The sequence below is a fragment of the Molossus molossus genome, unplaced genomic scaffold (assembly GCF_014108415.1).
Source record: "Molossus molossus isolate mMolMol1 unplaced genomic scaffold, mMolMol1.p scaffold_m16_p_2, whole genome shotgun sequence".
NCBI lineage: Eukaryota > Metazoa > Chordata > Mammalia > Chiroptera > Molossidae > Molossus > Molossus molossus.
This window is the reverse complement of record NW_023425355.1, coordinates 35,057,249-35,084,268: the sequence shown is the minus strand read 5'-3', so window position 1 is coordinate 35,084,268 and position 27,020 is coordinate 35,057,249. Positions and strand designations below refer to the sequence as shown.

At 40.6% G+C, this 27,020-nt stretch overlaps 1 protein-coding gene across 3 annotated transcripts in view; it reads right to left on the bottom strand.

The window, feature by feature from the left end:
• MID2 (midline 2) overlaps positions 1 to 25,790 on the bottom strand; it is a 159,273-nt gene extending 133,483 nt beyond the window's left edge. The window contains exons 1-2 of one of the 3 annotated variants that reach the window (XM_036271211.1): positions 25,747 to 25,790; positions 3,237 to 3,952 (exon numbers count right to left, since the gene is read on the bottom strand). In XM_036271211.1, the coding sequence (XP_036127104.1) occupies positions 3,237 to 3,896 (660 nt within the window). In that variant the 5' untranslated portion in view covers positions 3,897 to 3,952; positions 25,747 to 25,790. Of the gene's footprint in view, positions 1 to 3,236; positions 3,953 to 13,266; positions 13,309 to 18,684; positions 18,786 to 25,746 lie in introns of those variants that run through there. The other 2 variants (XM_036271212.1, XM_036271210.1) reach the window with 2 other exon arrangements.
• Positions 25,791 to 27,020: the final 1,230 nt, after the last annotated feature.

Sequence of the window (27,020 nt, the reverse complement as noted above, 5' to 3'; positions counted from 1 at the left end):
GAGAGTTATAAACACCAAGAATGAAGCTCCAAAACCAAAAAGTGCAAATAAATACTGTATCAGTTACTGTCCAGAAAATCAAATATATATATAGATATAGATATAGATATAGATAGATAGATAGATAGATAGATAGATAGATAGATAGATATTATATATATATATATATGCATGCTATCATTCTTCCCCTTCTCTTGTAGGACTGCTGTGCTCCCCTCAGGGCCAGGGGAGCATGTGCAAGGCCATCTCCCTCATAGCTTCTGACAATGAGCTTTCTCCTTGGGGAAGAATTAATTAAGTAGATTAAGGGGATAATCCTAAATGCTTTCCTAAATTAAAACTAACTAAAAAAAGTGAGCATATGTGACACTGAAAGTCAGATTTTCTCTCTGCTTTACATGGAGAACTAATATACTTTAACCCTTGGCACCAAACCAAAGTGACCCCCACACACAACCAGCACTTCCCTCTCCCTACCCAAATCCAAGATGTTCCAGACAATATAACAAACCACACAGTTGGGAATGATTCATATGTTTCCATTCTCTATCCAAAAATGAGCAGAAAAAATTTCCACTTAATTTATAATCTGATTTTTCTGCACATTTCCTTAAAAAATTAAAGGGGAATGATCCAAAGTCTGGCCTTTCTTTCTCCAAAATTTACTAATTAGTTACAGGTTAAAGTATATTTTGGTAAAATATTTTTGTGTTCCATCCATCCCTGGAGACAAGGGCCATAGCTGCATGATGCCAAATATCGAATCCATCATCCAATGTTTTTGTGTTTTGGGGTGTTTTTAAAAAGCTGGTGTTCTGTAGATACAGGCTTATTCTATCCAGTCTTTTGTTATCTCAATAGTACATATGGATACATATTTTTCTGTTTGGAATATTTCTCAAGGCCAATGCCTTATTGTAGTTCCAACACCTGCAAATATTTGGCAGCGATTGTTCCATCCTCTCCATATCCCCCACTCTTCCTGCAACCCTGCCCCCACCTCTTGCCATTATGAAGCTGTAAGTTTATATACTATGTCCTTTCCTTGATGCTGCTAATTGTCTATCTGTGACCCATAAAGTATGTAATAGCTGGAGCATAATGTTTAGTTTCAAATCACATTTCATGGGGAAAACTTAGGTCTAAAATAAACTGGTAGCAGGATGCAGTAGAAAGGATCCTTAACTCATGGTCTAGAAGCTGAGCTCCAGTTTCAATTTTGTGACTTTGACCACGTTGCTTAACTTATCAAATTCTTAGTTTATACCACTTTAAATATGTTTTTATTGATTTTTTTAGAGAAAGGAATGGAGAGAGAGAGAAAAAAAAACCATCAATGTAAGAGAGAAATATCAATCCTCTGCCTCCTGCACGCCTCCTACTGGGGACTGAGCCAGCAACCCCAGCATGTGCCCTTACCCAGAATCTAACTGGGATGTTTCAGTCCATGAGAGAACGCTCAATCCACTGAGCCACACCAACCGGGCAGTTTATATCACTTTAAAGTGTACAGCTTCAACTAGACCAAGATCAAGGCCTAACTTTTTATGATTCTAAAAATTGAAGTTAATAAGATTATTCTACTCTGCAGTGTTGATATGAATGAGAATATCACTTTGAATGAAATCAACATAAACAATGAACTATGTACAAATTTATACATATTAGATATAAATAACAATAAAAAAAAGGTTCAAAGCATTGTCAGTGTGACTACTCCTAATATTGCTTGCCACGAATTACAGGAGAAAACATGTACCCTATTCTGAGTATTGCTGCCATCACCAACATCATAAATTTTACCTAAGTTACATTGACTTTTGCAGAGCATGACAAGAGGAAATTCTCTACAACCTTCTTGCCCTCCTTTCATCCTATCTAGATCTTCCTTAAATCTCAGCTTATATATTTAGGCCCTATTTAGCAGTGGTAATCTCACTTATTTACATATTTTATTTTTCTGGAAATTCTAAGTTACTCTCTTTCCTTTTTTTTAATCCTCACCCTAGGACATTTTTGCATTTATCTTTAAATAGAGCAGGAGGAAGAGAAAGAAACATCGACGTGAAAGGGACACATCGAGTGGCTGCCACCCACACAACCAACCAGGGCCAGGGACAAACTGCAACCGAGTTATGCGCCCTTAGCGGGTAACTGAACCTGGGTTTCTATGGACTACAGGACAAAGCTCTAACCACTGAGCAACCGGCCAGGGCAGTTGCTCCCTTTTTAAGAGAAGTTAAACCATGTATCAGGCAGGCAATGGGAATAAAACAATTGGCTGGATATGACATTTTAACATCAACATGAGGTAGTAGGGATTTAAAAATAGGCACTTAGACTTACGTATAAATATTTTATGGCCCAACAACTTTGGAAAACTCTGTCCACTGAACACAAATGAAAGACTAGGAATTTCCAAGGCAGGGATTGCAAACAAGTGCTTCAGTCCATAAACCAAAAAAACAAACACTGGCACAAAATCTGATACTAGATTAAATATATATGGCCTTCAGTATAAATGTTTAGTTCAGGCATTTGATCGTTCTTCCTGACTTCATGGCACACTGATGTTCCCTTTTTGACTGTTTATTTTGTTTGTTTGTTTTTATTTTAATTTTGCTTTATTTTGTTTTTTAAAGCAGGCTTAGAATTAGCCCATGTTAAGGGCTTGATGGCAATTTGTAGTGGCCAGTGCCAAACTTTTTTTCTTTAGAGTACTGAGTGTACAAACATACACTACTGTCCTCCACAAAAATCTCTCACCTACAGAGCTATACTCAGACACCTCTACCCACACCTACACAGAGACACACCCAACCTTTCCATTGCTATACACATAAATATGCAAATCAGCACAAATGTTAATCATAGCACACCTACACAGGTACTCACATACTTAAAAGAAGAGGTGGAAAGATCATGGCAAAGATATGTAATGTGCAATATGTCACTGAAAGAGGACAGAGGGTGCTGCTTTCCTGGATGGCCTGCTGGTGTGGTGGGCCATGGGCCAACTCCCCCAGAACTGGCCAGACACAAGCAGGTTTATACAACAGATGAAATAGGTTTCAGTGAGAGCTTGCAGGCGAGTAGGTTATTTCTCATGAGAAAAACTTGGAATTAACTCACTTTTCATATAAGACAAGTGACCCATTTTATTAGGAAACTTGCTACCTATCTAACTGTGTATATAGAGACAACATTGTGTAAGGAATATTTCCCAGACCCCTTACCTTGAGTTTCTCAAATCGATCATTCAGGGACGCAACCTGATGGTCTCGGTGACGCCCCACTAGTTTGCATAAGGCACAGATCAATTGGTCATCAGAAACACAATACATGTTCACTTTCTCATTCTCATGGTCCAGGCAGGTGATCCCTCGAAGATGTGTGTCTGGCACTGGTTCCACCAGGCGGTGGCTGGTGAAAGGCTTCTTGTTGGGGTGCGTGGCCCTCAGGCAACGGTCACAGTAGGAGACCTCACAGGTGATGCATGTTTTCACTGCATCTCTTGGTGGGTCCTGTTCACAGAATTGGCAAGCAATTCGCTCACTAGACATGGCTGTGCTGGGCCTATAAGTCCTCTCCCGGCGGCTCTCACTTGGGGAATTGGGCCCACTGACTGAAGCCTTCTGGAAGCGGTCAATAATGTTCTGCAGAGTCACATTCCTCTTGAGGCCATCCAGGCCCCGGTGGTTCAACGAGATAACATATCTGCACGTAGGACACTGGAAAGCAGTAATGGGTTCAATGGATTCACCAGAGCTGCAGCTGGAGACCAAGATGCGATGGGCACAGCTAAAGCACAGGCTATGAGCACAAGGGAGCAGAAGGGGATCTTCAAACAACTCTAGACAGATTGGGCAGGTCAATTCAGACTCCAGTGTTTCCATCTTTAGTGAAAATAATCCTGCTGAGGCATTAAGAACCACAGAGGCTGGGTTTTCACCTGCAAGGAATACAAAGCAAGAGTCATTACACATTTCCAATGGAAAAGTGAATACAGTATAATTACTCACTAACCAATGGAGACTTAAATGCTGGATTCCCCGGGGATGTTGAAGTAATAGGAAAGCAAGTCGAGAATTAATCAGAAAGCCTTTCTCCTCCTTCAAACCTTGTTTTTTTGACAAATGCCTCAGTTTATGTTCCTGTACTAATAAATGGAACCTAGTGGCCACCTCTGAATCCTGCTTTACTGATTAACATTACTATCCCAGCTCACAATAGTGGCATGCATCATTCTCTCACATATTCTCCACTGACATTTCTTGTCCTCAACTGTGATGAGCCTGAGGCCTTGCAAAATTCTCAATCTCCACTTTCTAATATTGTTCTTTATTTTTCTTCAAGGCATAATATAGGGGCTGCTCTTATTTCACATATATTGGAAGGAAAAGAAGGTCATATTGCAAACTAAATCACTAGTTTTTGAAATGATTCCATTATGAGAGCCTGCAGAAAAAGATGAGAACTTGCCCTCACAGGTTTGGTTCAGTAGTTAGAGCGTCAGCCTGCAGACCAAAGGGTCATGGGTTCGATTCTGGTCTAGGACACGTACCTGGGTTGCAGGTTTGATCCCTGGCCCTGGTAAGGGTCATTCGGGAGGCAACCAATCAATGTGTATCTCTTACATCAATGTTTCTCTCTCCCCCACTTTCTTCCACTCTCTCTAATTTTTTTTTAATAACCTGAAAAAAAAAAAAAAAGAGAGAGGAACATGGCAGCAGGCAGGACCAGAGGAAGGGTGAGTAGATGAGAGAGTAAACGAGTTTGTGAGAGAGTGTGAGTGGACCTGAAGGTGGACAACCAAACCCCTGCAGTGCAGAGACTCGAAGCAGAAGGTTCCTGTGCTGTGGACAGGAGCAGCCGGCTACCTCGGTAAGTGGCCTTTCAGGACGCTTCTCCCTGCACCGCGGGGAGGTCCCACCATTTTGGAAGATCCTGGGTCTTCCCTGGGAGGAGGCAGTGGGAGCAGCTAGGGCCCAGCAACCTGAGCCCACCAGCACACCTGGCACCATCAGACCAATAGACACTCTGTGTCAACACAGACCAGTGCACAGTAGTGGAGCCCCCAAGGTGCTGGTCTCGGAAGCTGCAGAGAACCCAGAGACCAGCACCATCACCCATAGTAGCAGCCCGATCAGAGTCTAGATATACCCCCAGAAACAGAGGCTGGGGAGCAGAAATCCATCCCCAGGCAATGGAAGCACAGAGCAGCAGATGAGACCCATCCCCAAAATCTACAGTAAAAGCTGAGCAGGAGTTGAGCCCCCACGGGGCAGCAGCACTCCCTAGCCACCAGCAGTGGGACCTGGGGCTCCACAATGGCCTGTGCAGTCCAGCAGCTCACAAGTGCAGTGGGAAGCCCAAGCCCGAGCCCTAGAGAGACTGGTGCAATCCAGCTGCCTGCCCACTGAAACTGCAGGTGTGGGGGCACCAGAGAGGCCTGTGCGACACAGCAGGAACTGTGCAATCCAGTTATCCACAGGATCTGGGGGAGGGGGGGCGCTGAAGCACCACAAAAGCCTGTGAGACCCAGCAAGGACTGTGTGATCCAGTTACCCTCGGGTCCTGCAGGGTGCTAAAACACCAGAGAGGCCCTTGAGACCCAGCAGTGACTTTGCCATTCACTTACCCGCAGGACCTGCAGGGTGCTGAAGTACCAAAGAGGCCTGTGCCACACAGCAGGGACTGCGCCATCTAGTTACACATGGGCTGTGGGGTGCTGAAGCACCAGAGAGGACTGTGTGACCCAGCAGGGACTGTGCGATCTAGTTACCCATGGAACCTGGGGGGTGCTGAAGCACCAGAGAGGCCCTTGCGACCCAGCAGTGACTGTGCCATCCACTTACCCATGGGACCTTCGGGGTGCTGAAGCAGCAGAAAGGCCTGTGTAACCCAGCAGCTCTAAACTTAGGCATAGAGCCGGGTCCCCAGAGGGACTGTGCAATCCGTTACCCATAGGACCTACAGGGGGCAGAGGCACCAGACAGACCTGTGTGACCCAGCTGCACACAAGATAGGCTTAGAGGATGTGAAAAAGGAGGCGGAGTGAATAGAAGCCACGCAGACTATCTCCCAAGACCAAATGGGAATTACAACTAAAATAAAGACAAATACTCAGAAAAAAAACAAAAACAAAAAAACAGAAAAGCAGCAGGACAAGACCATATAACCAGGGACACTGGTAGGATCTGTGGAGGCTCGAGAGGGTGGTGGGCTGGGAGCCCAGGGACAACAGTAGTTTTAGTTGTGAGCAGTACCCATGGGGAATAAAGACCACGCCCACTCCAGAGCCCAGCGAGCCAGGACAGAGCCCGAAAATAGTCACACTCACCTGGGGGCTATGGCAGAGGGAGGGCACACTGGGCTGGAACTCAGTGGGGACACCTGGGATTTGGAGGGAACTCAGAGTATTTGGTGAGTTGTGGCCACAAAAGACTATGGCCACTGTGTTCCTTCCCAGAGCAGTAGGGAAAAGCAGCAGCCCCCCCGCCCCCCACCCACCTCGGAAATTCAGCCTTTCCCAGATGAGGCCAAAAAATCCAAATTGAGACTCATTAACAACTAGCATCTATTCGACCCTCTGGAAATTCTCTTAGGCAGAACACCAGGGCTATATTTCAAGGCACTGAGTAACTGAGACTACTGGCCTCCAGGAAAAAGCTAGAGGATAACTGAACCTTTCCTGGGCTTGCAAATCTACCCAGGAAAGTAAGACTTGACAGTCGTGTTTAATGTGGGCCCACTCAGGCTCATCCAAACCCAGTAGAGGGAGCCACAAACAGCAGAACAACAACATCCACAGGGAAAATTTGGCAGGCTATAAAACCCACTGAGATAGGCAAAATGGTGAAACAATAAAATACATACCAAATGAAAGTACAAGAGAACTCTATCGAAGATGAGATCAATGAACTGCAGCTGAGCAAATTATCAGAGGTAGAGTTCAGAGCCATGATCTTGAGGAAGCTCAGAAGCATGAGTAAGGACATCAGCACCATGAGTAACGATATAGAAACATTGAAAACCACCCAAGTGGAAATGAAGAAAGACATAGCAGAAATTAGAACACACTGGGAAGACTAACCAGCAGAGTAGAGGAAGCTGAGGACCAGATCAGTAAATTAGAAGACAGGGTAGAAAAAAATCAACCAATCAGAAAACCAAAAAGTAAAAAAATAATTAAAAAAACAGAAGGATAGCTGAAAGGAACTGTGGGACAACTGGAAACGTAATAACATTCTCATCATAGAAGTCCCCAAAGAGGAAGAAAATGGGTAAGGGTTAAAAAATATATTTAAATAAATAATGACAGAAAACTTTCCTAACTTGGTGAAGAAGGCCTTTAAGTTCAAAAAGCACAGAGCCCCAAGTAAGAAGAACCCAAACAGGCACACACCAAGACACATAGTAATTAAAATGCCAAAAATTAGAGACAAAGAGAATCCTAAAGGCGGCAAGAGATATGCCACAGGTTACCTACAAAGGAAACCCCACAAAGCTCTCAGCTGACTTCTCAACAGAAAACTACAGGCCAGAAGAGAGTGGCATGAAGTAATCAAGGTCATGAAAAACAAGGATCTAAAACCAAGACTACTCTATCCAGCCAGCCAGCAAGGCTATCATTCAAAATAGAAGGTCAAATAAAGAGCTTTCCAGACAAAAAAAAAAAAAAAAAAAAGGCTAATGGAATATATTAACACCAAACCATCACTGCAAGATATGTAAAAGGACTGCTGTAATTAGTAGAAGAAATAGGAAGAAAAATAGAACCACACCAAACAAAAACAGCAATAAATAAGTACATATCAATTATCACCTTAAATTTGAATGGTTTGAATGCTCCGATAAAAAGACACAGAGTAGCTGACTGGATAAGAAAGCATGACTCACATATATGTTATTTACAAGAAACTCACTTCACAACAAGAGACTCACATAGGTTGAAAGTGAAGGGATGGGAAAAAATCTTTTAAGCAAACGGAAAGCAAAAAAAAAAAAAAAACTGGGGTAGCAATACTCATATCCGATAAAGTAGATTTCAAAACGAAGGCCATAACTAGAGACAAAAAAAGGCCATTACATAATAGTGAAAGGATCTATCCCACAAGAATATAATCTTGGTAAACATATATGCACCCAATTTAGGAACACCAACATATATTAAAAAGATTCTGGCGAACTACAAAGGAGAAATCAACAGCCATACAATCATAGCAGGGGACTTTAATATCCAACTGACATCACTGGATACATCATCTAGACAAAAAACTTGACAAGGAAACAGACTCTAAATGAAGCACTAGATCAAATGGATTTAATAGGTATCTACAGAAAATTAAACCCCAAAACTGCAGAATACACATTCTTCTCAAGTGCACATGGGACATTCTCAAAGATAGACCACATATTAGGACACAAACTAAGTCTCTACACATTCAAGAAGATTTAAATCATATCAACCATCTTCTCAGATCACAATGGCATGCAACTAGAAATCAACTGCAACAAGAACATGCTAAGACATTTGAAAACATGGAGTTATCCTCTAGCTTTTTTTGCCTGGAGGCTATTAGCAGAGGTCACCTGAAGAACCATGGTTTCTGAGTTGCCTGAAAAACTCCCTCAGGTGCTCAGTGTAAGAGGATTTCCTGAGGGTAGGGCAGCTGCTGGTTGTTAATGGGCCTCAATTAGCATTTCAATGGCTACCAGGTGGGGTTGAATCTCTATGGGAGGGGCCTCCGCCTCTCCCCAGGGCCCTGGGAAGGAGTAAAATGACCACAGTCCTGTGTGGCTGCACTCAGCAAAAGCTCTTAGCACCGTCCAACACCCGAGTGTCCCCACACAGTTCCAGTCCAGTATGCCTTCCCTCTGCCGGAGCCTAAGGTGAGTGGCTGCTGCCAATTTAGCCTCTGTCTAGACTGTGCGTCGTGGAGCCGCCTGGGACGAATGGATAAAAAAGCTGTGGTACATATACACAATGGAGTACTACGCAGCTGTAATAAAGAAAGATCTTTTATCCTTTGAGACTACATGGAGGGACCTGGAAAGTATCATCCTAAGTGAAACAAGCCAAACAGAGAAAGACAAGTTTCATATGATCTCACATATTTGTGGAATATAATGAACATAACAATCTGAGGAATGGAGTAGTCCCAGAGATGTGGAAGTGGGGTACAGACTGACAATCCTCAGAAGAGGGAGGTGGTGGGGGAGAGATAAACCACAGAATTTATATGCATGTATGCATGACCAATGGACATGGACAACAAACTGGGGAAAGGGCAGGGAGGGAGAGGGAGGGGGAATCAGTGGGGGAAAAAGGAGAAATATCTGTAACAAAAATTAATTAATAAAAAATAAAAAAAAGAAAACATGGAGCATAAATAGCATGTTATTGAACAATGAATGGGTTACCATGGAGATCAAGGAGGAAATTAAAAACTTCCAGGAAACGAACGAAAATGAACAGACAACAGAACATCTATGGGATGCAGCGAAAGCAGCTCTGAAAGGGATGTTCTTAGCACTACAGGCCTACCTCAAGAAGCAAGAACAATTTCTAATAAATTATCTAACCTCACAACTTAAAGAACTAGAAAGTAAACAAAAAGAAAACCCCAGAGCAAGTAGCAGGAAAAAATAGTAAAAATCAGAACAGAAATAAATGACATGGAGACTAAAAAAACAATTCAAAGGATCAATGAAACAAAGAGCTGTTTCTTTGAAAAGATAAACAAGATTAATGGACCCTTAGCTAGACTCACCAAGAAACAAAGAAAGAGAACTCAAATGCACAAAATCAGAAATGAAAAAGGAAACATAATAACTGACAGCACAGAAATACAAAGGATTGTTAGCAAATATTATGTACAATTATAGGTCAACAAATTCAACAATCTAAGCGAAACAGACAAATTTCTAGAAACACATAGTCTCCCAAAACTGAACTGGGAAGAGATAGAAAACTTGAACAGACCAATAACAACAGAAGAAATTGAAGATGTATTCAAGGCTCTCCCAGCAAACAAAAGCCCAGGCCTGGACGGCTTCACGGAGGAATTTTATCGAACACTCAAAGAAGAACTAATACCCATTCTGCTAAAACTATTTCAAAAAATTCAAGAAGAAGGAAGACTTCCCAACTCGTTTTATGAGGCCAGCATAATTCTAATTCCAAAACCAGAAAAATACACTACAAAGAAAGAAAACTACAGACCAATATCCCTGATGAACATAGATGCCAGAATCCTTAAAAAAATACTAGCTAATCAAATTTAGCAATACATCAAAACAATTATTTACCATGACCAAGTGGGATTCATCCCAGGGATGTAAGTCTGGTACAATATTCGCAAATCAATAAATGTGATACACCACATAAACAAAATGAAAGATAAAAATCATATGATCATATCAATAGATGCTGAAAAAACATTCAACAAAATCCAGCACTCATTTTTGATAAACATGCTCAGCAATGTGGGAATAGAGGGATCATATCTCAACATAATAAAGGCCATATATTAAAGACCTACAGCCAACATCATACTCAATGGGCAAAAATTAAAAGCATTTCCCTTAAGAACAGGAACAAGGCAAGGATGCCCACTTTTGCCATTCTTATTTAACATAGTACTGGAAGTCTTAGCCACAGCAATCAGACAGGAGGAGAAAATAAAAGAGATCCAAATGGAAAAGTAGGAATTGAAACTGTCATTATTCGCAGATGACATAATACTATACGTAGAAAACCCCAAAGACTCCATCAAAAATCTACTGGATTTAATAAATAAATTTGGCAAAGAAGCAGGATACAAAATTTACGTCAAGAAATCGATGGCATTTTTATACACCAATGATGAACTCACAGAAAGAAAAACTAAAAAAACAATCTCATTTACCATCGCAGCAAAAAAATTAAGATACCTAGGAATAAACTTAACCAAAGAAATAAAAAAAAAAACTATTCGCAGAAAACTACAGGTCATTGAAAAAAGAAATAGAGGAAGATATAAAAAAGTGGAACCACATACCTTGTTCATGGATTAGCATCATTATAATGTCCATACTACCCAAAGCAATCTATAGATTCAATGCAATTCCCATCAAAATACCAACGACACACTTCACAGAACTAGAACAGATACTTCAAAAGTTCATGTGGAACCAAAATATACCTCGAATAGCCACAGCAATCTTTAAAAAGAAGAACAAAGTTGGAGGGATCACATTACCAGATTTCAGGTTATACTACAAAGCCACTGTAATCAAAACAGCCTGGTATTGGCACAAGAACAGGCATATAGACCGGTGGAACAGAACAGAGAACCCAGAAATGGACCCAAGGCAATATGCTCAATTAATATTCGACAAGAGGGCAAGAGCATACAGTGGAGTAAAGACAGCCTCTTTAATAAATGGTGTTGGGAAAATTCAACAGCTACATACAAAAAAAAAAAAAAAAAAATGAAACTAGACCATCAACTTACATTGTATACAAGAATAAACTCAAAATGGATAAAAAAACTTAAATGCGACTCATGAATCCATAAAAATCCTGGAAGAAAATGTAGACAACAAAATTTCAGACACCATATGCAGCAGAATTTTCACTAATACATTATCTAAGGCAACAGAAACAAAGGAGAAAATAAACACATGGGACTACATCAAACTCAAAAGCTTCTGCACAGCAAAAGATACAATTATCAAAATGGAAAGGCAACCTACTGTATGGGAGAGCATAATTGCCAATGATATATCAGATATGGGAATTATTTCCAATAATATATAGAGTGCTTACAAACTCAACAAAACGAAGACAAAGAACCCAATTAATAAATGGGCAGCAAAACTAAATAGACATCTCTCCAAACAGGACATACAAATGGCTTAGAGACATATGAAGAAATGCTCAACATCACTAATCATCAGAGAGATGCAAATTAAAACAACTATGAGATATCACCTCACACTTGTCAGAATGGCCGCCATCAACAAATCATCAAACAACAAGTGTTGGCAGGGGTGTGGAGAAAAGGGGACTCTAGTACACTGCTTTTGGAAATGCAGACTGGTGCAGCCACTATGGAAAACAATATGATGTTACCTCAAAATATTAAAAATTGAACTTCCATTTGACCCAGTAATCCCACTTCTAGGAATATACCCTAAGAAGCCTGAAACACCAATGAGAAAGAATATATGTACCAACATGTTCCTAGCAGCACTATTTACAATAGCTAAGATCTGGAAACAGCCCAAATGTCCATCCACTGATGCATTGATAAAAAAGCCGTGGTACATATACACAATGGAGTACTATACAGCTGTTAAGAAAGAAAGACCTCTTATCCTTTGAGACAACACAGAGGGACCTGGAAAGTATTATCCTAAGTGAAACAAGCCAAACAGAGAAAGACAAGTATCATATGATCTCACTTATTTGTGGAATATAATGAACATAACAGTCTGAGGAATGGGGTAGTCCCAGAGACATGGAAGTGGGGTACAGACTGGCAATCCCCAGAATAGGGGGTGGTGGGGGAAAGATAAACCACAGAACTTATATGCATGTATGCATGAACAATGGACATGGACAACAAAGCTGGGGACAGGGTGGAGAGGGAGCGGGAGGGAGGAATCAGTGGGGGGAAAAGGAGAAACATCTGTAACAAAATAAGTTAATTTTAAAAAAGGAAGAGAAAACTTTTAAAAAATGTTGTTCTTGCTTGCAGGATAGTAAATACTTCTTCTTTTTTTTTTTTTTTTTAATCCTCAGCAGAGGACATTTTTGCATTTATCCCCAGATAGAGTGGGAGGGAGAGAGGGAGGAAGAGAGAGAGAGATAGATTGATGTGAGAGAGACACATCGACAGATTGCCACCCACAGGAATCCAGCCAGGACCGGGGACAAACTGCAACCGAGGTACGTACCCTTAGTGGGAACCGAACCCTGGACTCTCTGGTCTGCAGGCCGATGCTCTAACTGCTGAGCCAAATTGGCCAGGGCAGGATAGTAAATTCTTGAGTGTGAATATGAATTATTTCCTCCAAACACATATAGAAATTTCTGTCCCATCCCATTCCTAGTAAACTGAGGCACCAGAAACAAAAGATGACAGTTTTTATTTTCACTTTCTTCCTACATCTTCAGAAATGTCATTTAGAAATTTCATCAAACTAAATGAGCCATGATTTCAACTTTTCAACTTACTCAGCAATACTTGCTGATCATTAATAAAGACATATTTCCTTGTGGCTTCAGTTGGTTTTAACAACTGCTGAACTAGCACAAGCCTGCTATGAAGCTCACCTCCCCATGTGTCTTTTCATACTTCCTAAAACATAACAAGATGCGAATCAAGATCTAGATATAAATTAGCAAAGTACGAAGCCAGAAATTTTCATTTTAGTGTGTATCAGAGTAAAAGAAGTCACTCAACTGGAAAGAAACTAACTTCTTGGTGAATCTACCTCTTCCCCCACAGTCATTTCTGAGCAGAACATATGGATAGTTGTTGCCATAGGTTTCCCATTAATTAAAAGCAACACACATAAATATTCTAAGCTAGCCTTAACTAAGAAACAATGTGAAATGTTTTATTGTCTAAAAGTGTTAATCCTGTTTATCCTTTTGCTTTTGAACAACTTTAGTTTATCAGCTCACTGTCATTAGAGACACTCATCATGGCTTGAGAATTTGATTCTGCCATTGATCCTTTTTTTTAGATTTGGTCATCTATCAGAGATACCCACATAGCCTTCTCACAGGATACTTAAATAATAGTAAAATTATACCTTCTACAAAAGTACAATAGATATATCCCTAAAAGCTATTTCTAAATCAAACCTTTTAATTACACTGAAATAATTAGCTATTTTGCAGAAATCTATAGGGAACTGGACTATAAAAGTGAAGAATCATTTTGTAAAACAGTCACTCTCATTTGGTTTTGTAAGTTCAGATGTTTGTATAACCACTTTTTTAAAAAAATGAGACATGTGGTATTCTTATTTTACAATTTAGAAGTGCTTGAAAATTGTTGGCTAGTATTCTGTAGCTTATAACATCTATCAGCATTTGCTTATAGAGATAAAGTAAAACAATTAAAATGTACATATATTATAGAATCTCAGAATTGGAAAAGATTTGGGGAAGACAGATTTTAACTTTCACTCAAGGCAGGAATATTGCCTTTGACAGTTCACTGCTCAGTTCAACATGTCCATAAGTGAACTTTTTATTCTCCTCTTCTTAAAAAACAAACAAACAAAAAAATACCTGCTCCTTTTCCAGTTTTCTCTATCTGACGAATATCACCATCCAAGCCTAGAAAACTAGGAGTTCTCTCATTTACATGTTTATCATCTCAATCACTGGTAGTTTCCAGAACATTCTGTTTTGCTTAATTTATATATCTGTGTCTCCAGCTAACTCTCCCTGTTTTTTTAGGGCATCAACTATTTTACATTTTTATTCAAATCATGGTGCCTCACACACATTAGGTATTCAATAATTGTTACCTAAAAAAATCCCTTAAAATAGCCTGGCCTGTGTGGCTCAGTGTTGACCCATGCACTGAGAGGTCACTGATTCAATTCCCGGTGAGGGCACATACCCAGGTTGTGGGCACAATCCCTAGTGGGGGTGTGCAGGATGCGGCCAATCAATGTTCTCTCATCAATGTTTCCATCTCTCTCTCTCCCTTCTCTCTCTCTCTCTCTCTCACTCTCTCTCTCTCTCTCTCTCATTAATAAAGAAAAAAAATTAAAGAATCCCTTAAAATAGAAATTAGAAAGAGACCTAGCATTTATAGAGCACGTCCTGTATTCTAAGTCCTGTGTTAACACTCTATACACATTATTTCATTAAATTCTATGAAGAAACCTGTGAGGAAGGTATAACTTTATCCATATTATTGTTTGGAATTTGGAGCTCAGCACTGTTAAGTAAATCAACCAGGAAATCACATAACCAGAGTACTGTATCACAATGCCTGTGCTCTTTTCCCTACACCTCTATTTTAATCATCTCACCTCCTTCACTGAAGTTTATCTTGACTATTTACAAGAGGGTTTCTAAACAGCTTATTTCCACTTCTATTTTTGTCTCTGTGTCCCTCTGAGTTTCTCTGAATCCGCCTCTCATTCTGAGTCTCTTCCAGAATTATATCTCTTTCTTCTAGGCCTATCTCCATCTCACCGTGCATTTCTATTACTGTCTCTTCCAGAACTGCATGTTTGCATTCCTCAATGCCTGTGTTGAAAGATACCTGGGAGGACTGAGTACAGCTTCTCATCAAAATGACAATTGGTCAGGAGCATTGCTTAAAGATATATTTATGTGTTGCAAACTATATAAAACAAATAGAGTACCATAGTCTTCTAAGTGTTAGGATGGTGTTGTATAAATTCTGTACTGAGGAAAAGCTCTTTCAATTTTCCTAGAACCATAAAATTGTTCTCAAGTAAGTGTGACACTTGAACTTCACTATAAAATTAAGCTTGGGAAGGTATGGTATGTGTCAGGATTGCCTCAGATAAGGTCAAAATAAGATTTTTAACCAGGAATTACTGAATCTTCTAGAACTATATGAAGAATGTTATATGTATGTCATATTGTCCAGGGTCACACTTGTTTGCAAGTAACAAAGATAAGATTCAGACCCAGAATACAATCGAAAGTCTAGAAATAAACTCATATTTTCATATATTTATGGTCAGTTAACTTTTGACAGGGGTTCTAAGACCGTTCAATGAAGGAAAGAAAATCTTTTCAACAAATGATGCTGGGATATTCACATGCAAAAGAATCAAGTTAGAGCCTTACCTCACATCATACGTAAAAGTTAACTCAAAATGGATCAATGATCTAAATATAATTACAGAAACTATAAAACTCTTGGAAGAAAACATAGGTGTAAATCTTCATAAACTTAGGTTAGGCAAGGGTTTCCTAGAAGACACCAACTGCACAAACAACTAAAGGAAAAATCAGACTTTGAAATTAAAAACGTCTATGCTACAAATGACACTATCAAGAAAGTGAACCTTGGCTGGTGTTGCTCAGTGGTTGGAGCATCAACTTATATACTGAAGGGTCGTGGTTTGATTCCTGGTCAAGGGCATGTACCTGGGTTTCAGATTTGAACCCAGCCCAGGTCAGGGCACGTGCAGGAGACAACCAATCAGTGTGTCTCTCTCACATCAATGTTTCTCTCTCTTCCCCCTTCCTCCCTCCTCCACTCTCTCTAAAGAATCAATCGAAAAATATCCTCCAAGTGAGGATTAACAACAATAACAAAAAGAAAGTGAAAAGACAACCCATAGAATGAGAAAAAATTTTTGCAGATCATATACGTGATATGGGTCTGGTATCTAGAAATATGCATAACTCTTACAACTCAACAACAAAAAGACCAAAAAACTTTTAAAAACGAACAAGGATTTGCATACGTATGCCTCAAAAGAAGGTATATAAATGATCAATAAGCATATAAAAAGATACTTAACATCAATAGCCATTAGAGAAATACAAATCAAAACCACATTGAGATACCATTTCACACTCATTAGGATGGCTATACTACTGCTTCACACCCACTGGGATAGTCATAATTTAAAAAATATAGCAAATGTCAACCAGGATGTGGAGAAACTGGAACCTGCATACATTGTTGGCGGAAATGTGAAATGATGCAGCTGCTTTGGCAAATAGTTTGGCAGTTCCTCAACAGGTTAAATGTAAAGTTACCATATGATCCAGAAAAAAATGAAAACATACTCACTCAAAAACTTCTACACAATGTTCATAGCACTGTTATTCATAATATCCAAACGATAGAAACAACTCATATGTCCGTCAACTGATGAATGGATAAACAAATGTGGTATATCCATATAATAAAATATTATTCAGCAAGAAAAAGGAATAAAGTACTGACACATGCTACAACATGAATGGACTTTAATAACATTATTCTAACTGAAAAAATCCAGTCACAAAAGGCCTCAAATTGCATGAGATATCCAGAATAGGCAAACTCATAAGAACAGAAAATAGATTGGTGATTGCCAAAGGCTGGAGGGTTGGGGGATAAAAAGTTACTGCTCATTGGTATGGGGTTTCTTTTGGGGATGATAAAAATGTTCAGAAAGTAGATAGTGGCGATGGTTGCATAACTTTGTGAATATAATAAAAACCAATGAATTATACACTTTAAAATGGTGAATATTATGACAGTGAATTATATCTCAATTTTTTTAAGTTTTAAACCTAGGTCTGACCCCAGAGTGTACACAGTTAACCACTATACTATACTGTCAATTATGTAATTATGTAGTATTTCTAAACTCTATTGAATTGTTTACTCCTTTCAATTGTTTTCTAGGTAACGCAATTCTCTGTCTAGGTTTTGCAGTATCCTGGGATATCTTTAATGATCAACTAATGTTATCAAATTCTTAGTTCCAAATTTTATTCACTTAAAAATATAAAACTCCTAAAAAATATTTGACTCCTATATCACAAAATACTTTTAGGAATTATGGGGAGGGTATGACAAAAACGAATAGCGGCAGAGTGTTAGAACTTCAAAAAGTTTCTGAATCACTAATCTACACAGAATTAGAGCATTTGTTAAGAATAAAGACAGGATGTGAACCTGATAAGGTGTGATCCAATGACAGGTAATCACGAAGCATTTTCTAGAAAACACAATGGTTTGTCATAAAAATGCATTGATGACATGTCTGGGAGAGCAGACCAACTGCCATTATAAAAAAAAACAAATGCCCATGTCCACATACACTTATTTGTTCCGTTCCATATCATTTAGTTACTTCCATGTCATCAAACAAGTATGTTTATGTATTTGCCCTTGTTCTATTATAAAATTGTTTATCCATGGCTTATCTTCTCCCTGCACCTCCTTCAGGCTGAGACTCTGAAAAAAAATGTTGATGAGAATAAACTATAAGAAGGTATAAGGCTGTGTGAGTGGGTAGAAATAGAAAAGAGGAGCATAAAAGCAAATGATTAAGATAAAAAAAATAATGCAATCTATATTACAAAATGAAAAAAAAAAAACCACAATGATTTCAGCGTCACCCTTCAAATTCAGCATTCAGTTAACTCTGATCAGAGAGAGAACTCGTGATCTGCACTTAACAGAATTCTACTATTTCAAAAGTTATTTGAACATAATTAACTTCCCACTTATTTATACTCATTTATACATTTATAAAAGTTTATATTCCATCTAATTTTCATCTTTTAGATCTGCAGAGCATGGCTCTGGGCTCTCACTACCTCCCTGAGAAGCCATGTTCTCCCCTTCTTCTGAGAAAAGCCATTGAGTATGAAACTAACTAAACCTGACCTCTGGGCTATAGAATGAAGACTGAGCTGAAGTGTAGGATTTTTTTCAAGTTGCATAAAATCGAGTCAGTATATATGATGAAAAGGGTTCAATCTCTAAGCAAAGTATATTCCAGTAAGCACCATCCATAATTAAAACATGAAAGGGTAATAAAAAGTTAAAGCACAATAAATAAATAAATAAATAAATAAATAAATAAATAAATAAATAAATAAAATAAACATTCTTCAGATATTAACATTAATGTCCTATGGGCTCTTCCTTAAAACACTAGAAACTGTCTCCTTACCTTGAGGAATGAGCAAATAAGTCCTGGCTTAGTCTGATATTTCCTTAACTGTCAAATGTCATTCAAGTTGGACTAAAATTACCAGGTTATCTCTTTAAGATGTATTCCAGGTCCGACATCCTATTATTACAGAGCTCTTGCTATCTGTTATCACATAGGAAAGACACCTTGGATTATTGAAAATTGGCCACTCAAAACACAGCTCTTATATATTACTGTGAATAAAAGGTTAACAAACAATGGACATCATCATAAGAGGAACAGGAAGTAAACAAAATGCATTAATTTTCCTTGGCTAAGCCAAGGTGATGGGTAGTGGCTGGTTTTACATGTTGTAACTCCAAAAAGATATAAATTCCATAGGACAACTAGAAGGGAGGGGAGTTACATAGGAGTATAAATGAGTGAGAACACCTTTTGGAACTGAAAAAGAAGACACCAAAACCCTAGAATACTATTAATAGAAAAGAAAAACAACAACAACAAACTCCTGAAGCTCAAAAAATATATCATTGGGAACATAAAAGGCAACAAGTGCAGAGAATTCTCACCCTAAAAGGACAAAGACTGAAAACAGAAACCCCCATAAAAGAGGCTAGGTAGTCAGTAAACATAATTAACAATAACAGTCATCTTAGATTTGTGTACCATTTTATACTTTCCAAATGGTTGCAAAGCTATTATCTCATTTGATCCTCATAATAAAGCCTATTTGTAGTCTTGGCTCTAAACTGAATTAGCTTAGTGATTCTAGGTAAGACATTTAAACTATTTGAGTCATAGCCTCCTCATCTGTCGAATGACAACCACCTGCCCTACCATCTCACAAGCTCTTGTGAGGAGCCGATAAAGATGAAATAATTTATTTGCTTTACAAATACAGATATTCTCATCATACATTCACAGATGACAGATACAAAGCAACTTATTAAGGAGAGCAGTAATTTTTATTATTTGGAAAAACAAATTTTATTGCCATTTATAATAAATATAAATGTCTTACTATTTATTTTTATTTATTTATTTTTATTAAATGTTTTGGGGTGACATTGTTAATAAAATTATATGGTATATTGTACTATATGTTCAGCACCCCAAATGAAGTCTCCTTTACAGCTGGTTGACTTAATAGAGGACAATCATACTCCCCCACAGGTTTTCTGGAAGACCATGCATCTGAGTATTCTATTCATTGTACTCATATGTCTGCCCTGTTAGACTGGAGTTCCCCAAGGGAGGAACTGTCTCTCTTCTTTCCTCTTAAGCTTTTATCATGCACAGAGAGAGCTCAGGACTGGAGGTTGATTACCAACTGACAATGCCAGAGTCACTTCCTTTTTAATAGGTTATTAAAGCCTATTTAATATTTTATAGTATATGGATGTAATGATATTTTCTTTATAAAAATTAGCTCCTAAATCTAACCATTGATTATTTTATATAATATAGTCATCAAATAAATTAAAATGAAAATCACAATAGCAGAACTAAAAGTCCTAAAAAGATGTAATCTAAGTAACAGAAAAACAGATTTGCCAAGGTAACACATGAAAATTGTCAGGAATCCTAAGTACAGTTCATAACACCTTTATCTTGGAAGGCAGAAAGGGGGTAGGAGTGGGGAGGAGGAGGTCAATGGGGGAAAAGGGGGAACAGCTGTAATACTCTCAACAATAAAGATAAAAATAAACACCTTTATCTTAATGCATACTGCAAATGGAAAAGCAAAATTAACTGCTGCTCTACTGCTACTAGTACAGCTTTCAATCTATTTTAGGACTGCTTTTCCCAATCTCTGTTACCCAGTGAAATATCTGTAAATATTTAAATGTTCAGTGGCATACCTTAATAAACAGGCACCTCGACTTCCACAGAATAAAATTGGCAATATATGTATATAGGCTCTGCTGTTGAACGTTAGGCTGAGAGGACCCCAAGTTCAGGTCAGAAACAAGGGACAGAGAACAGAAGCCTATTTGAAATCAAGCTCCTACTCCCTTAGGAACCACATGGATCCTAGAGACACTGAACAAAGGGCTATAGACAAAGCGATTGAGGATTCTGGTCCATAAACCATTATTCTACATCTGGGCTGTATACATTCAGATACTTCACTGCCCTGCATTAGCATTATCTACCATGTCCATACATTATGCTCCTAACCCAGGAAATTGTAAATACTGGTGTTTTCTGTTACAGGAGGATTTTAGATTATATAATGAGTTTGTTATCAGATCATTTGGTCTCTGTAAAAGGAAGATCCAGAGACTGGAGACGCTGTTCTGTTCATCAACTAGAAGAGTCTGACCTGCAGGAAAGAGGCTGAGACAAAGCCCAAGATCAGGCAGTCAGAGCTCTGCAGGGAGACAGGAATCCAAGTAGGCCAAGCCTTATTAAGGATACTTTGCTAACTCACTTAGGTTGAACCAACACCCTGGTGTGTATTCAGGTGAACCTCACATGAAGAAAGGAGTGGCAGGATGTTGGCACATTACTCAAAATCCCTCCACCACCCATACTTTAAACATATGGTAGTTTTAACAGACTATAGGATTTCTAAGAAAAATGAAGAAGCTTGGAGATTGACTTTTGAAAAGATGATGCCTGCCTATGGCCATGGAGAAGGGGAAAATAAAAAAAGACAAACAGTAGAAACAGTCCCAGACCTCCAGTGCCCACAGAAGACTCTTAGCAGACTTTTACTTCATGAAAAATGAAGAGAGAAACATAAACTGATTCTTGGGAAAGAAGGAAAATAGAAAGGAGACTAACAACCTGCACAGAGAGATAACCGGATATAAATTTCTTGTCTCAGGGGGAGGGGGTTGGCGAGAGGAAGAGGAGGGTATAGGTGGGATAAATGGTGATGAACAGAGACTTGACTTGGGGTGGTGAACACACAATACAGTGTACAGATAATGTGTTGTAGAATTGTTCACCTGAAACCTATATAATTTTATTAACCAGCGTCACCCCAATAAATTCAATAAAATAAAAAAAATAAATTAAAAAATATAAAATAAATTTCTTGTCTCAACACCACTTATCTGGTCTTCTCACTTGTTAGCATTATTCAATACAATGGTTGAGAAACACTTTTCTAGTCTTTTCTCTACCCTGCTCAGTGATGAATACAATGTTTTTTGAGAGACCAGAAATGCAGATATTAGTGCAACACCACCTTGGTATCAAAATTTCACTCATCAAAAAGTGAAAAAACTGTGAACTCTCTTGAACTAACATATATCCAGTATCAATATGTTACATGTCATATTTTCATGATGCAAGGCTCTATCAGGGGTGGGGAACCTTTTTTCTGCCAAGGGCCATTTTGGATATTTATAACATCATTTGAGGGCCATTATAAAATTATCAACTTAAACATTAGCCTGCTATATTTGGTCAGGCTAATTTTGTGGGGCATGTGACCTCAGTTGGGGTATTGATTTTACGGGCCTTATATGGCCTACAAACCGGACGTTCCCTAGCACAGCTCTAAGTCAAGACATCCAGCTTAAGTAAAGAGTTGCTTTGCAAACACACTGCCTCATGTTCCCCTTTACAGAGAAGACAAAAACTTAATGCTAAATGGAAATTCAGTGCTCCCTGGCCTCCATTAGTACCCAAATTCCATGGCCTAACAACTAGGAAGTGACCAAAATCCATAAAGACTGAATGACAGACACACATGAGGCCAAGCAGGTACCTCTGAGAACAGCCATTTGAGATATATTCTGACTTGTCCCTATCTTTACCTTCTTTTTAGGGCTCTTTACCTCTTTACCAAGCCAATGAGGTTTGGTGCGTGGTAAAGACATACTCCTCCTGCAGTTTCCTTCTCGACTGTCATGGTGTCAGCAGATTTTATGGGAGGAGGGATAAGGGAATGGATAGACTCACTACCCAGAGCAATTTTTGGATACAATTATGAGACTCCACTGGCACTGCTTTGGGATCTGCAAGTTGGAGCAGGTTGCCCTGCTCTTACAGAGGAGGGATTAACTAAACCAACTTCATCTAAATCAGTTTGTACTGTTCAGATGATACATTCGTGAAGCTATCAAGTCACTCTGATTTGTAGCAGTACTTCCCAGGGGATGGTCATATAAGGTACAACATGCTAGATGAGAAGCCTAGTAGTCAGGAAAGTAAATGAGAGAAACAATCCCCCACCTTCAAGTCCCTAGCCTCTACCTTGCCCCTTAAAGCCCCTCCCTGTTCTAATCCTGGAGCTGCAAATAAGGAGGTAGGCCTGAAACAAGCAGGAGGCCAAAATAACTAGGCCAAGGCTGGGGCCTCAGCCCAGTCAGCAGAGGTCTCTGCACATTGTAGGCACTAAATAAATAAATAAATAAATAAATAAATAAATAATTATTGAGTCACCCCTGCTAGATATTAATCATGCTTGTATAACCATGCCTAAAATTATTTATGGCACTTTCAGTAGAAATTAACCAATTGCCCCATAAAGGCTAAAAATGGGTGAGGTTATATTTTCAAATGAGCCTGACTCAGATTGTTAAGTTGGAGTACATTAGATATGATTTAAGCCTTGACTTAAAATAAACACTATTACTCTGTATGTCTAGTTTTATGTATGTTTAATTCAGTTGTTTGTACATTAGGGGGAAAAATAGACTTAGGACCTAAGTACAGTGATAGATTTGGCTCCAAGGGGGCTAATAACGGGCAAGTTAATGTTTCCAGAAACTAAGGTTCCTACTTACACCCAGTCAATCTATTATACCAATAAAAAGGTAAATGAAACACTTTATTTAAAAAGTATAATGCTGAGAGTTTATAGAACCCTTCCATTTTCAAAAGACCAAGAGAAGGCTCACAATACCCAGTACTCAATACTATGCCTTTTATACAAGTGCACCAACTATGAAAGAAAGGTCAGAGAAATATCGTAAAACCATAAAGACAAGACAACATCAGATTTGGGATCAACTCTCTGATCGTTTTGGTCCTAAGACCTGTATTTCAACCACATAAATCAAATTGTGAGGAACAATCAGAAAAAAATCCAATTCACATTATATATCTGTATTAATTGATTAGGCAGGAATATATAAAAATAGTAGACTGTTTCCCCTTCTGGGCATGAAGAGTGGAGGGCATTGGAGGGATGTGAGGGTTAGGGGTAGAGTGGGAAGTAGGGGAGGAACTCTCTCTTCACCATTTCCCTTTCATTGGAACATGGCCAGATAACTGATTAGAGTACTGGAAGGGAAAAGAATGGGGTTAAAGGAGGCCCTTATGGCCAACCTCAGAATCAGAGGAATCAACCCTCACACAGTATTTGTCTATTTACACAATCTCTAATATATTCTTTTATAAGGGCTCCTCCTCAGAGACACACAATCATTGCTCAACACGCGCCCCACACTCAGAAATGCTGAAAAAGGCAAACTGGTAAAGAAGCAAGAGGCTGCATGGCTGGGAAGCTGGGAGTACACAGGTTGATGGAGGGAAGGGTGTACGGGATGAGTGGGTTGTGGTGAGAGATTTGGGTGGGCAGGTAGGTGTGTGATAAAGTAGAAGGAAGTTAAATGTGAAGGCGGGTTCAGGAGTGTGGAAGATAGACAGTGAAGAACCCAACGACCCCAGGATTCCAATTTCCTGCTCCAAGACGCCTCCAACAAATAACGTGCTGTACACAAAGTGCTATGTAACCTAAACCTTACCATCACCAAAGATGTTTCTGTAAATCTACTCCGCAATTATTTACTTAATTCTTAGGAACCAGGAACGGGAAAGAAAAAAAAAAAAAAAAACCACCACGTCTCCGCGATTCAGTCACAGTTTGTAAAGGGGACATCTGTAAGTTCCCCCTCTCCCCTACTGAGCTGGTCTCAGAGCTAGGCCAAAAATAAGGAACCTCCCAGACAGAGACTCCAGGATTGCTCCCTTGGCAGAAAAGGGATTAAGTTTCGCCGGGCCTCCCTGTCGGTAGGGTGTCCGCAGCATCTCTGGCTGCCACAGCAGCCACCCCGGGGCAGAATGCCGGTCGAGGGGTGCCGCCCGAGCCGGGAAGCTGCCGGCCGCCAGAGCGTGGGAAGGCGCTCATGGGAAGAAGCAGCTTGACTGGCCGCGCCGGGCCGGGCCGGGCCGGGCCGGCCGGGCTGCTCCGGAGGCCTCTGGCCGCCCCCGCCCGCATCCTGGAGTGCAAACTCCATCCCAGAAGGGCAGCAATGACGGATCCCTGAGCCTCCAACAGCGCAACGGGGTGCCAGGGCTGGGACGGGAGCCCCAGCTATCGCCTCGAGCCTCGCGGGCCCCGTCACCCTGCCCCGCCGAGCCCGGGAGCCCTTGGCCCGCGCCGGGCCCCAGCGACACCTGAGAGGCGGCTAGAGCTGAGGCCGAGCCCTGCGCTTGCAGGGGCGCTCAGCCCCCAGGGACCGTGGTGAAGGGGCGCGTTTTACCCAGAGCGTTCTCGGGTGCCAGCCATCTCCTGAGTGCGCCCTAGAGTGCTGGGTGCTCGCCTGCTTCCGCTGCGAGCTGGCTCGGGCTCCGGCGCGAGCTCCCGGGCCGCCGCTGCTGCTACCGCTGCCCCTCTAGGCCGCCGCCCGCCTTCGCCTTCGCCTTCGCCTTCGCCGCTGCCGCCGCGCAGCAGCCGGGATCCGCCCGCCTGCGCGCCCCGCCAGGGACAGCAAGGCGGCCGCTACGCTCCCACGACTGGGTCTCCGGAGCCAAACTTAAGAGTTTTCACCCCCTCAATCCAGGGGCAGCACCATGACACCAAGGCAGCACCACACTGTCATTTCCGCCGCAGCAGAGGGAAAAAAAGGCAATCCCTTTGAAAAGGGTGTGGGGGGTGGGGTGGGGGCAAACAGGGCTGGGGCTGAGGCCCCGAGGGAGCACAAGGAAGGGCCCCAGTAGCAGGGTCACTCGGGCACCTTCCCGGCCTCACCTTCTGCCGCCCCCGCGGCTCCCAGCTCCCCCAGCACCTCCTCTTGAGGAGCGTTTACTTGTTTTCTCCCTGGGCAGTAGTGACCTGAGAAACCTGAGCAAGCAAAGGCAGCGGGTGGGTGGGGTTCGGGTTACTACTGTACCTACCAGCTGATTCCAGCAGCCTTTTCTCCAGCGCCCTGTCATCTTGAAGGAAGACACACGGAGAGGGGCCGGGCGGGCGTGTGTGCGCGCGCGTGTGAGTGTGTGTGTGTGTGTGTGTGTGTGTGTGAGAGAGAGAGAGAGAGAGAGAGAGAGAGAGAGAGAGAGAGACTGGGCGAAGAATCTGTGTGAAATGTAGAAAGCAGATTATGATCAAACTCTTCTCCCACCCAACAACCCCCTGGTCACACAAACCCCCAGGTTAGAACAACCAAAAGGCCCTTGCAACTGACAGTGAGATGAGAGCCCAGGTCCACCACACAGGTCCTCCGATGAAGCTGCTGTATGCAAGTTAACTACAGAGTAAAACAAAAATAGTGGAGGAGACAGAAAAGGGCAGACAATTGAAGGAAACCCAACCCCTCTTTCTTTTTACAAAGGGAGAATGGCTGTGTTTTATTAGCCTTGATCAAAAGCTGTGGGGATGGATTAAAGCCATCAAAATTAAATACACACACACAACAAAGTAGGATTTCATTTACACATTCAAATCCTTGATGGGCAAAACACAGCGTCCTTACTAAGAGGACAATAGAACAGATGCCAGCTACCCAGGTATTCAATGTCCCTAATAAGCTAATTGGTTCATCTTGAACCCAGAAGCCTTTATTGGTCTGAAATCAGCCTCTTGGTTGACCTGTCATTGGCTCAGAGACCACCACCTACTCACGAGGAGGATTCTAGAGGGAAGAGACTGGAGGCCCCTGAGGAGATTCTGTTCAGAACATGTGGTAAAAGGGTAGATGAAGGGGCAAGAAGCTAGAAAATGGGAGGAAACACCCGCCTCTCACATAGGCCTCCCATTACTATGCATGTGAAGAAGTCCAGAAAAATTAAGGTAGCTCTGGGTGTATCCCATCAGAGAAACAGTGGTGATTAGGCAACACCCCTGTTAAACAATGTGCTAGAGGGTACTAAGATGGAAAAGAAGGCAAAAATCACAACCAGGCTATCCTGATGCAAGTCTGACCCTACGAGAAGTAGAAGTTAATGAGTCACACCAAAAGCACAGGCAAGGAAAGCAAAAATAAACAAGTGGGACTACATCAAACTTTAAAACTGAGCAGCAAAAGAATGAAAAGACTAAAAAGGCAAGAATGGAGAGAAAATATTTGCAAACATTATATCTGATAAGGGGTTAATATCTGGAATATATAAAGAACTCATACAACCCAATAACAAAACAATAAATAACCCAATTTAAAAATAGGCAAAGGAGT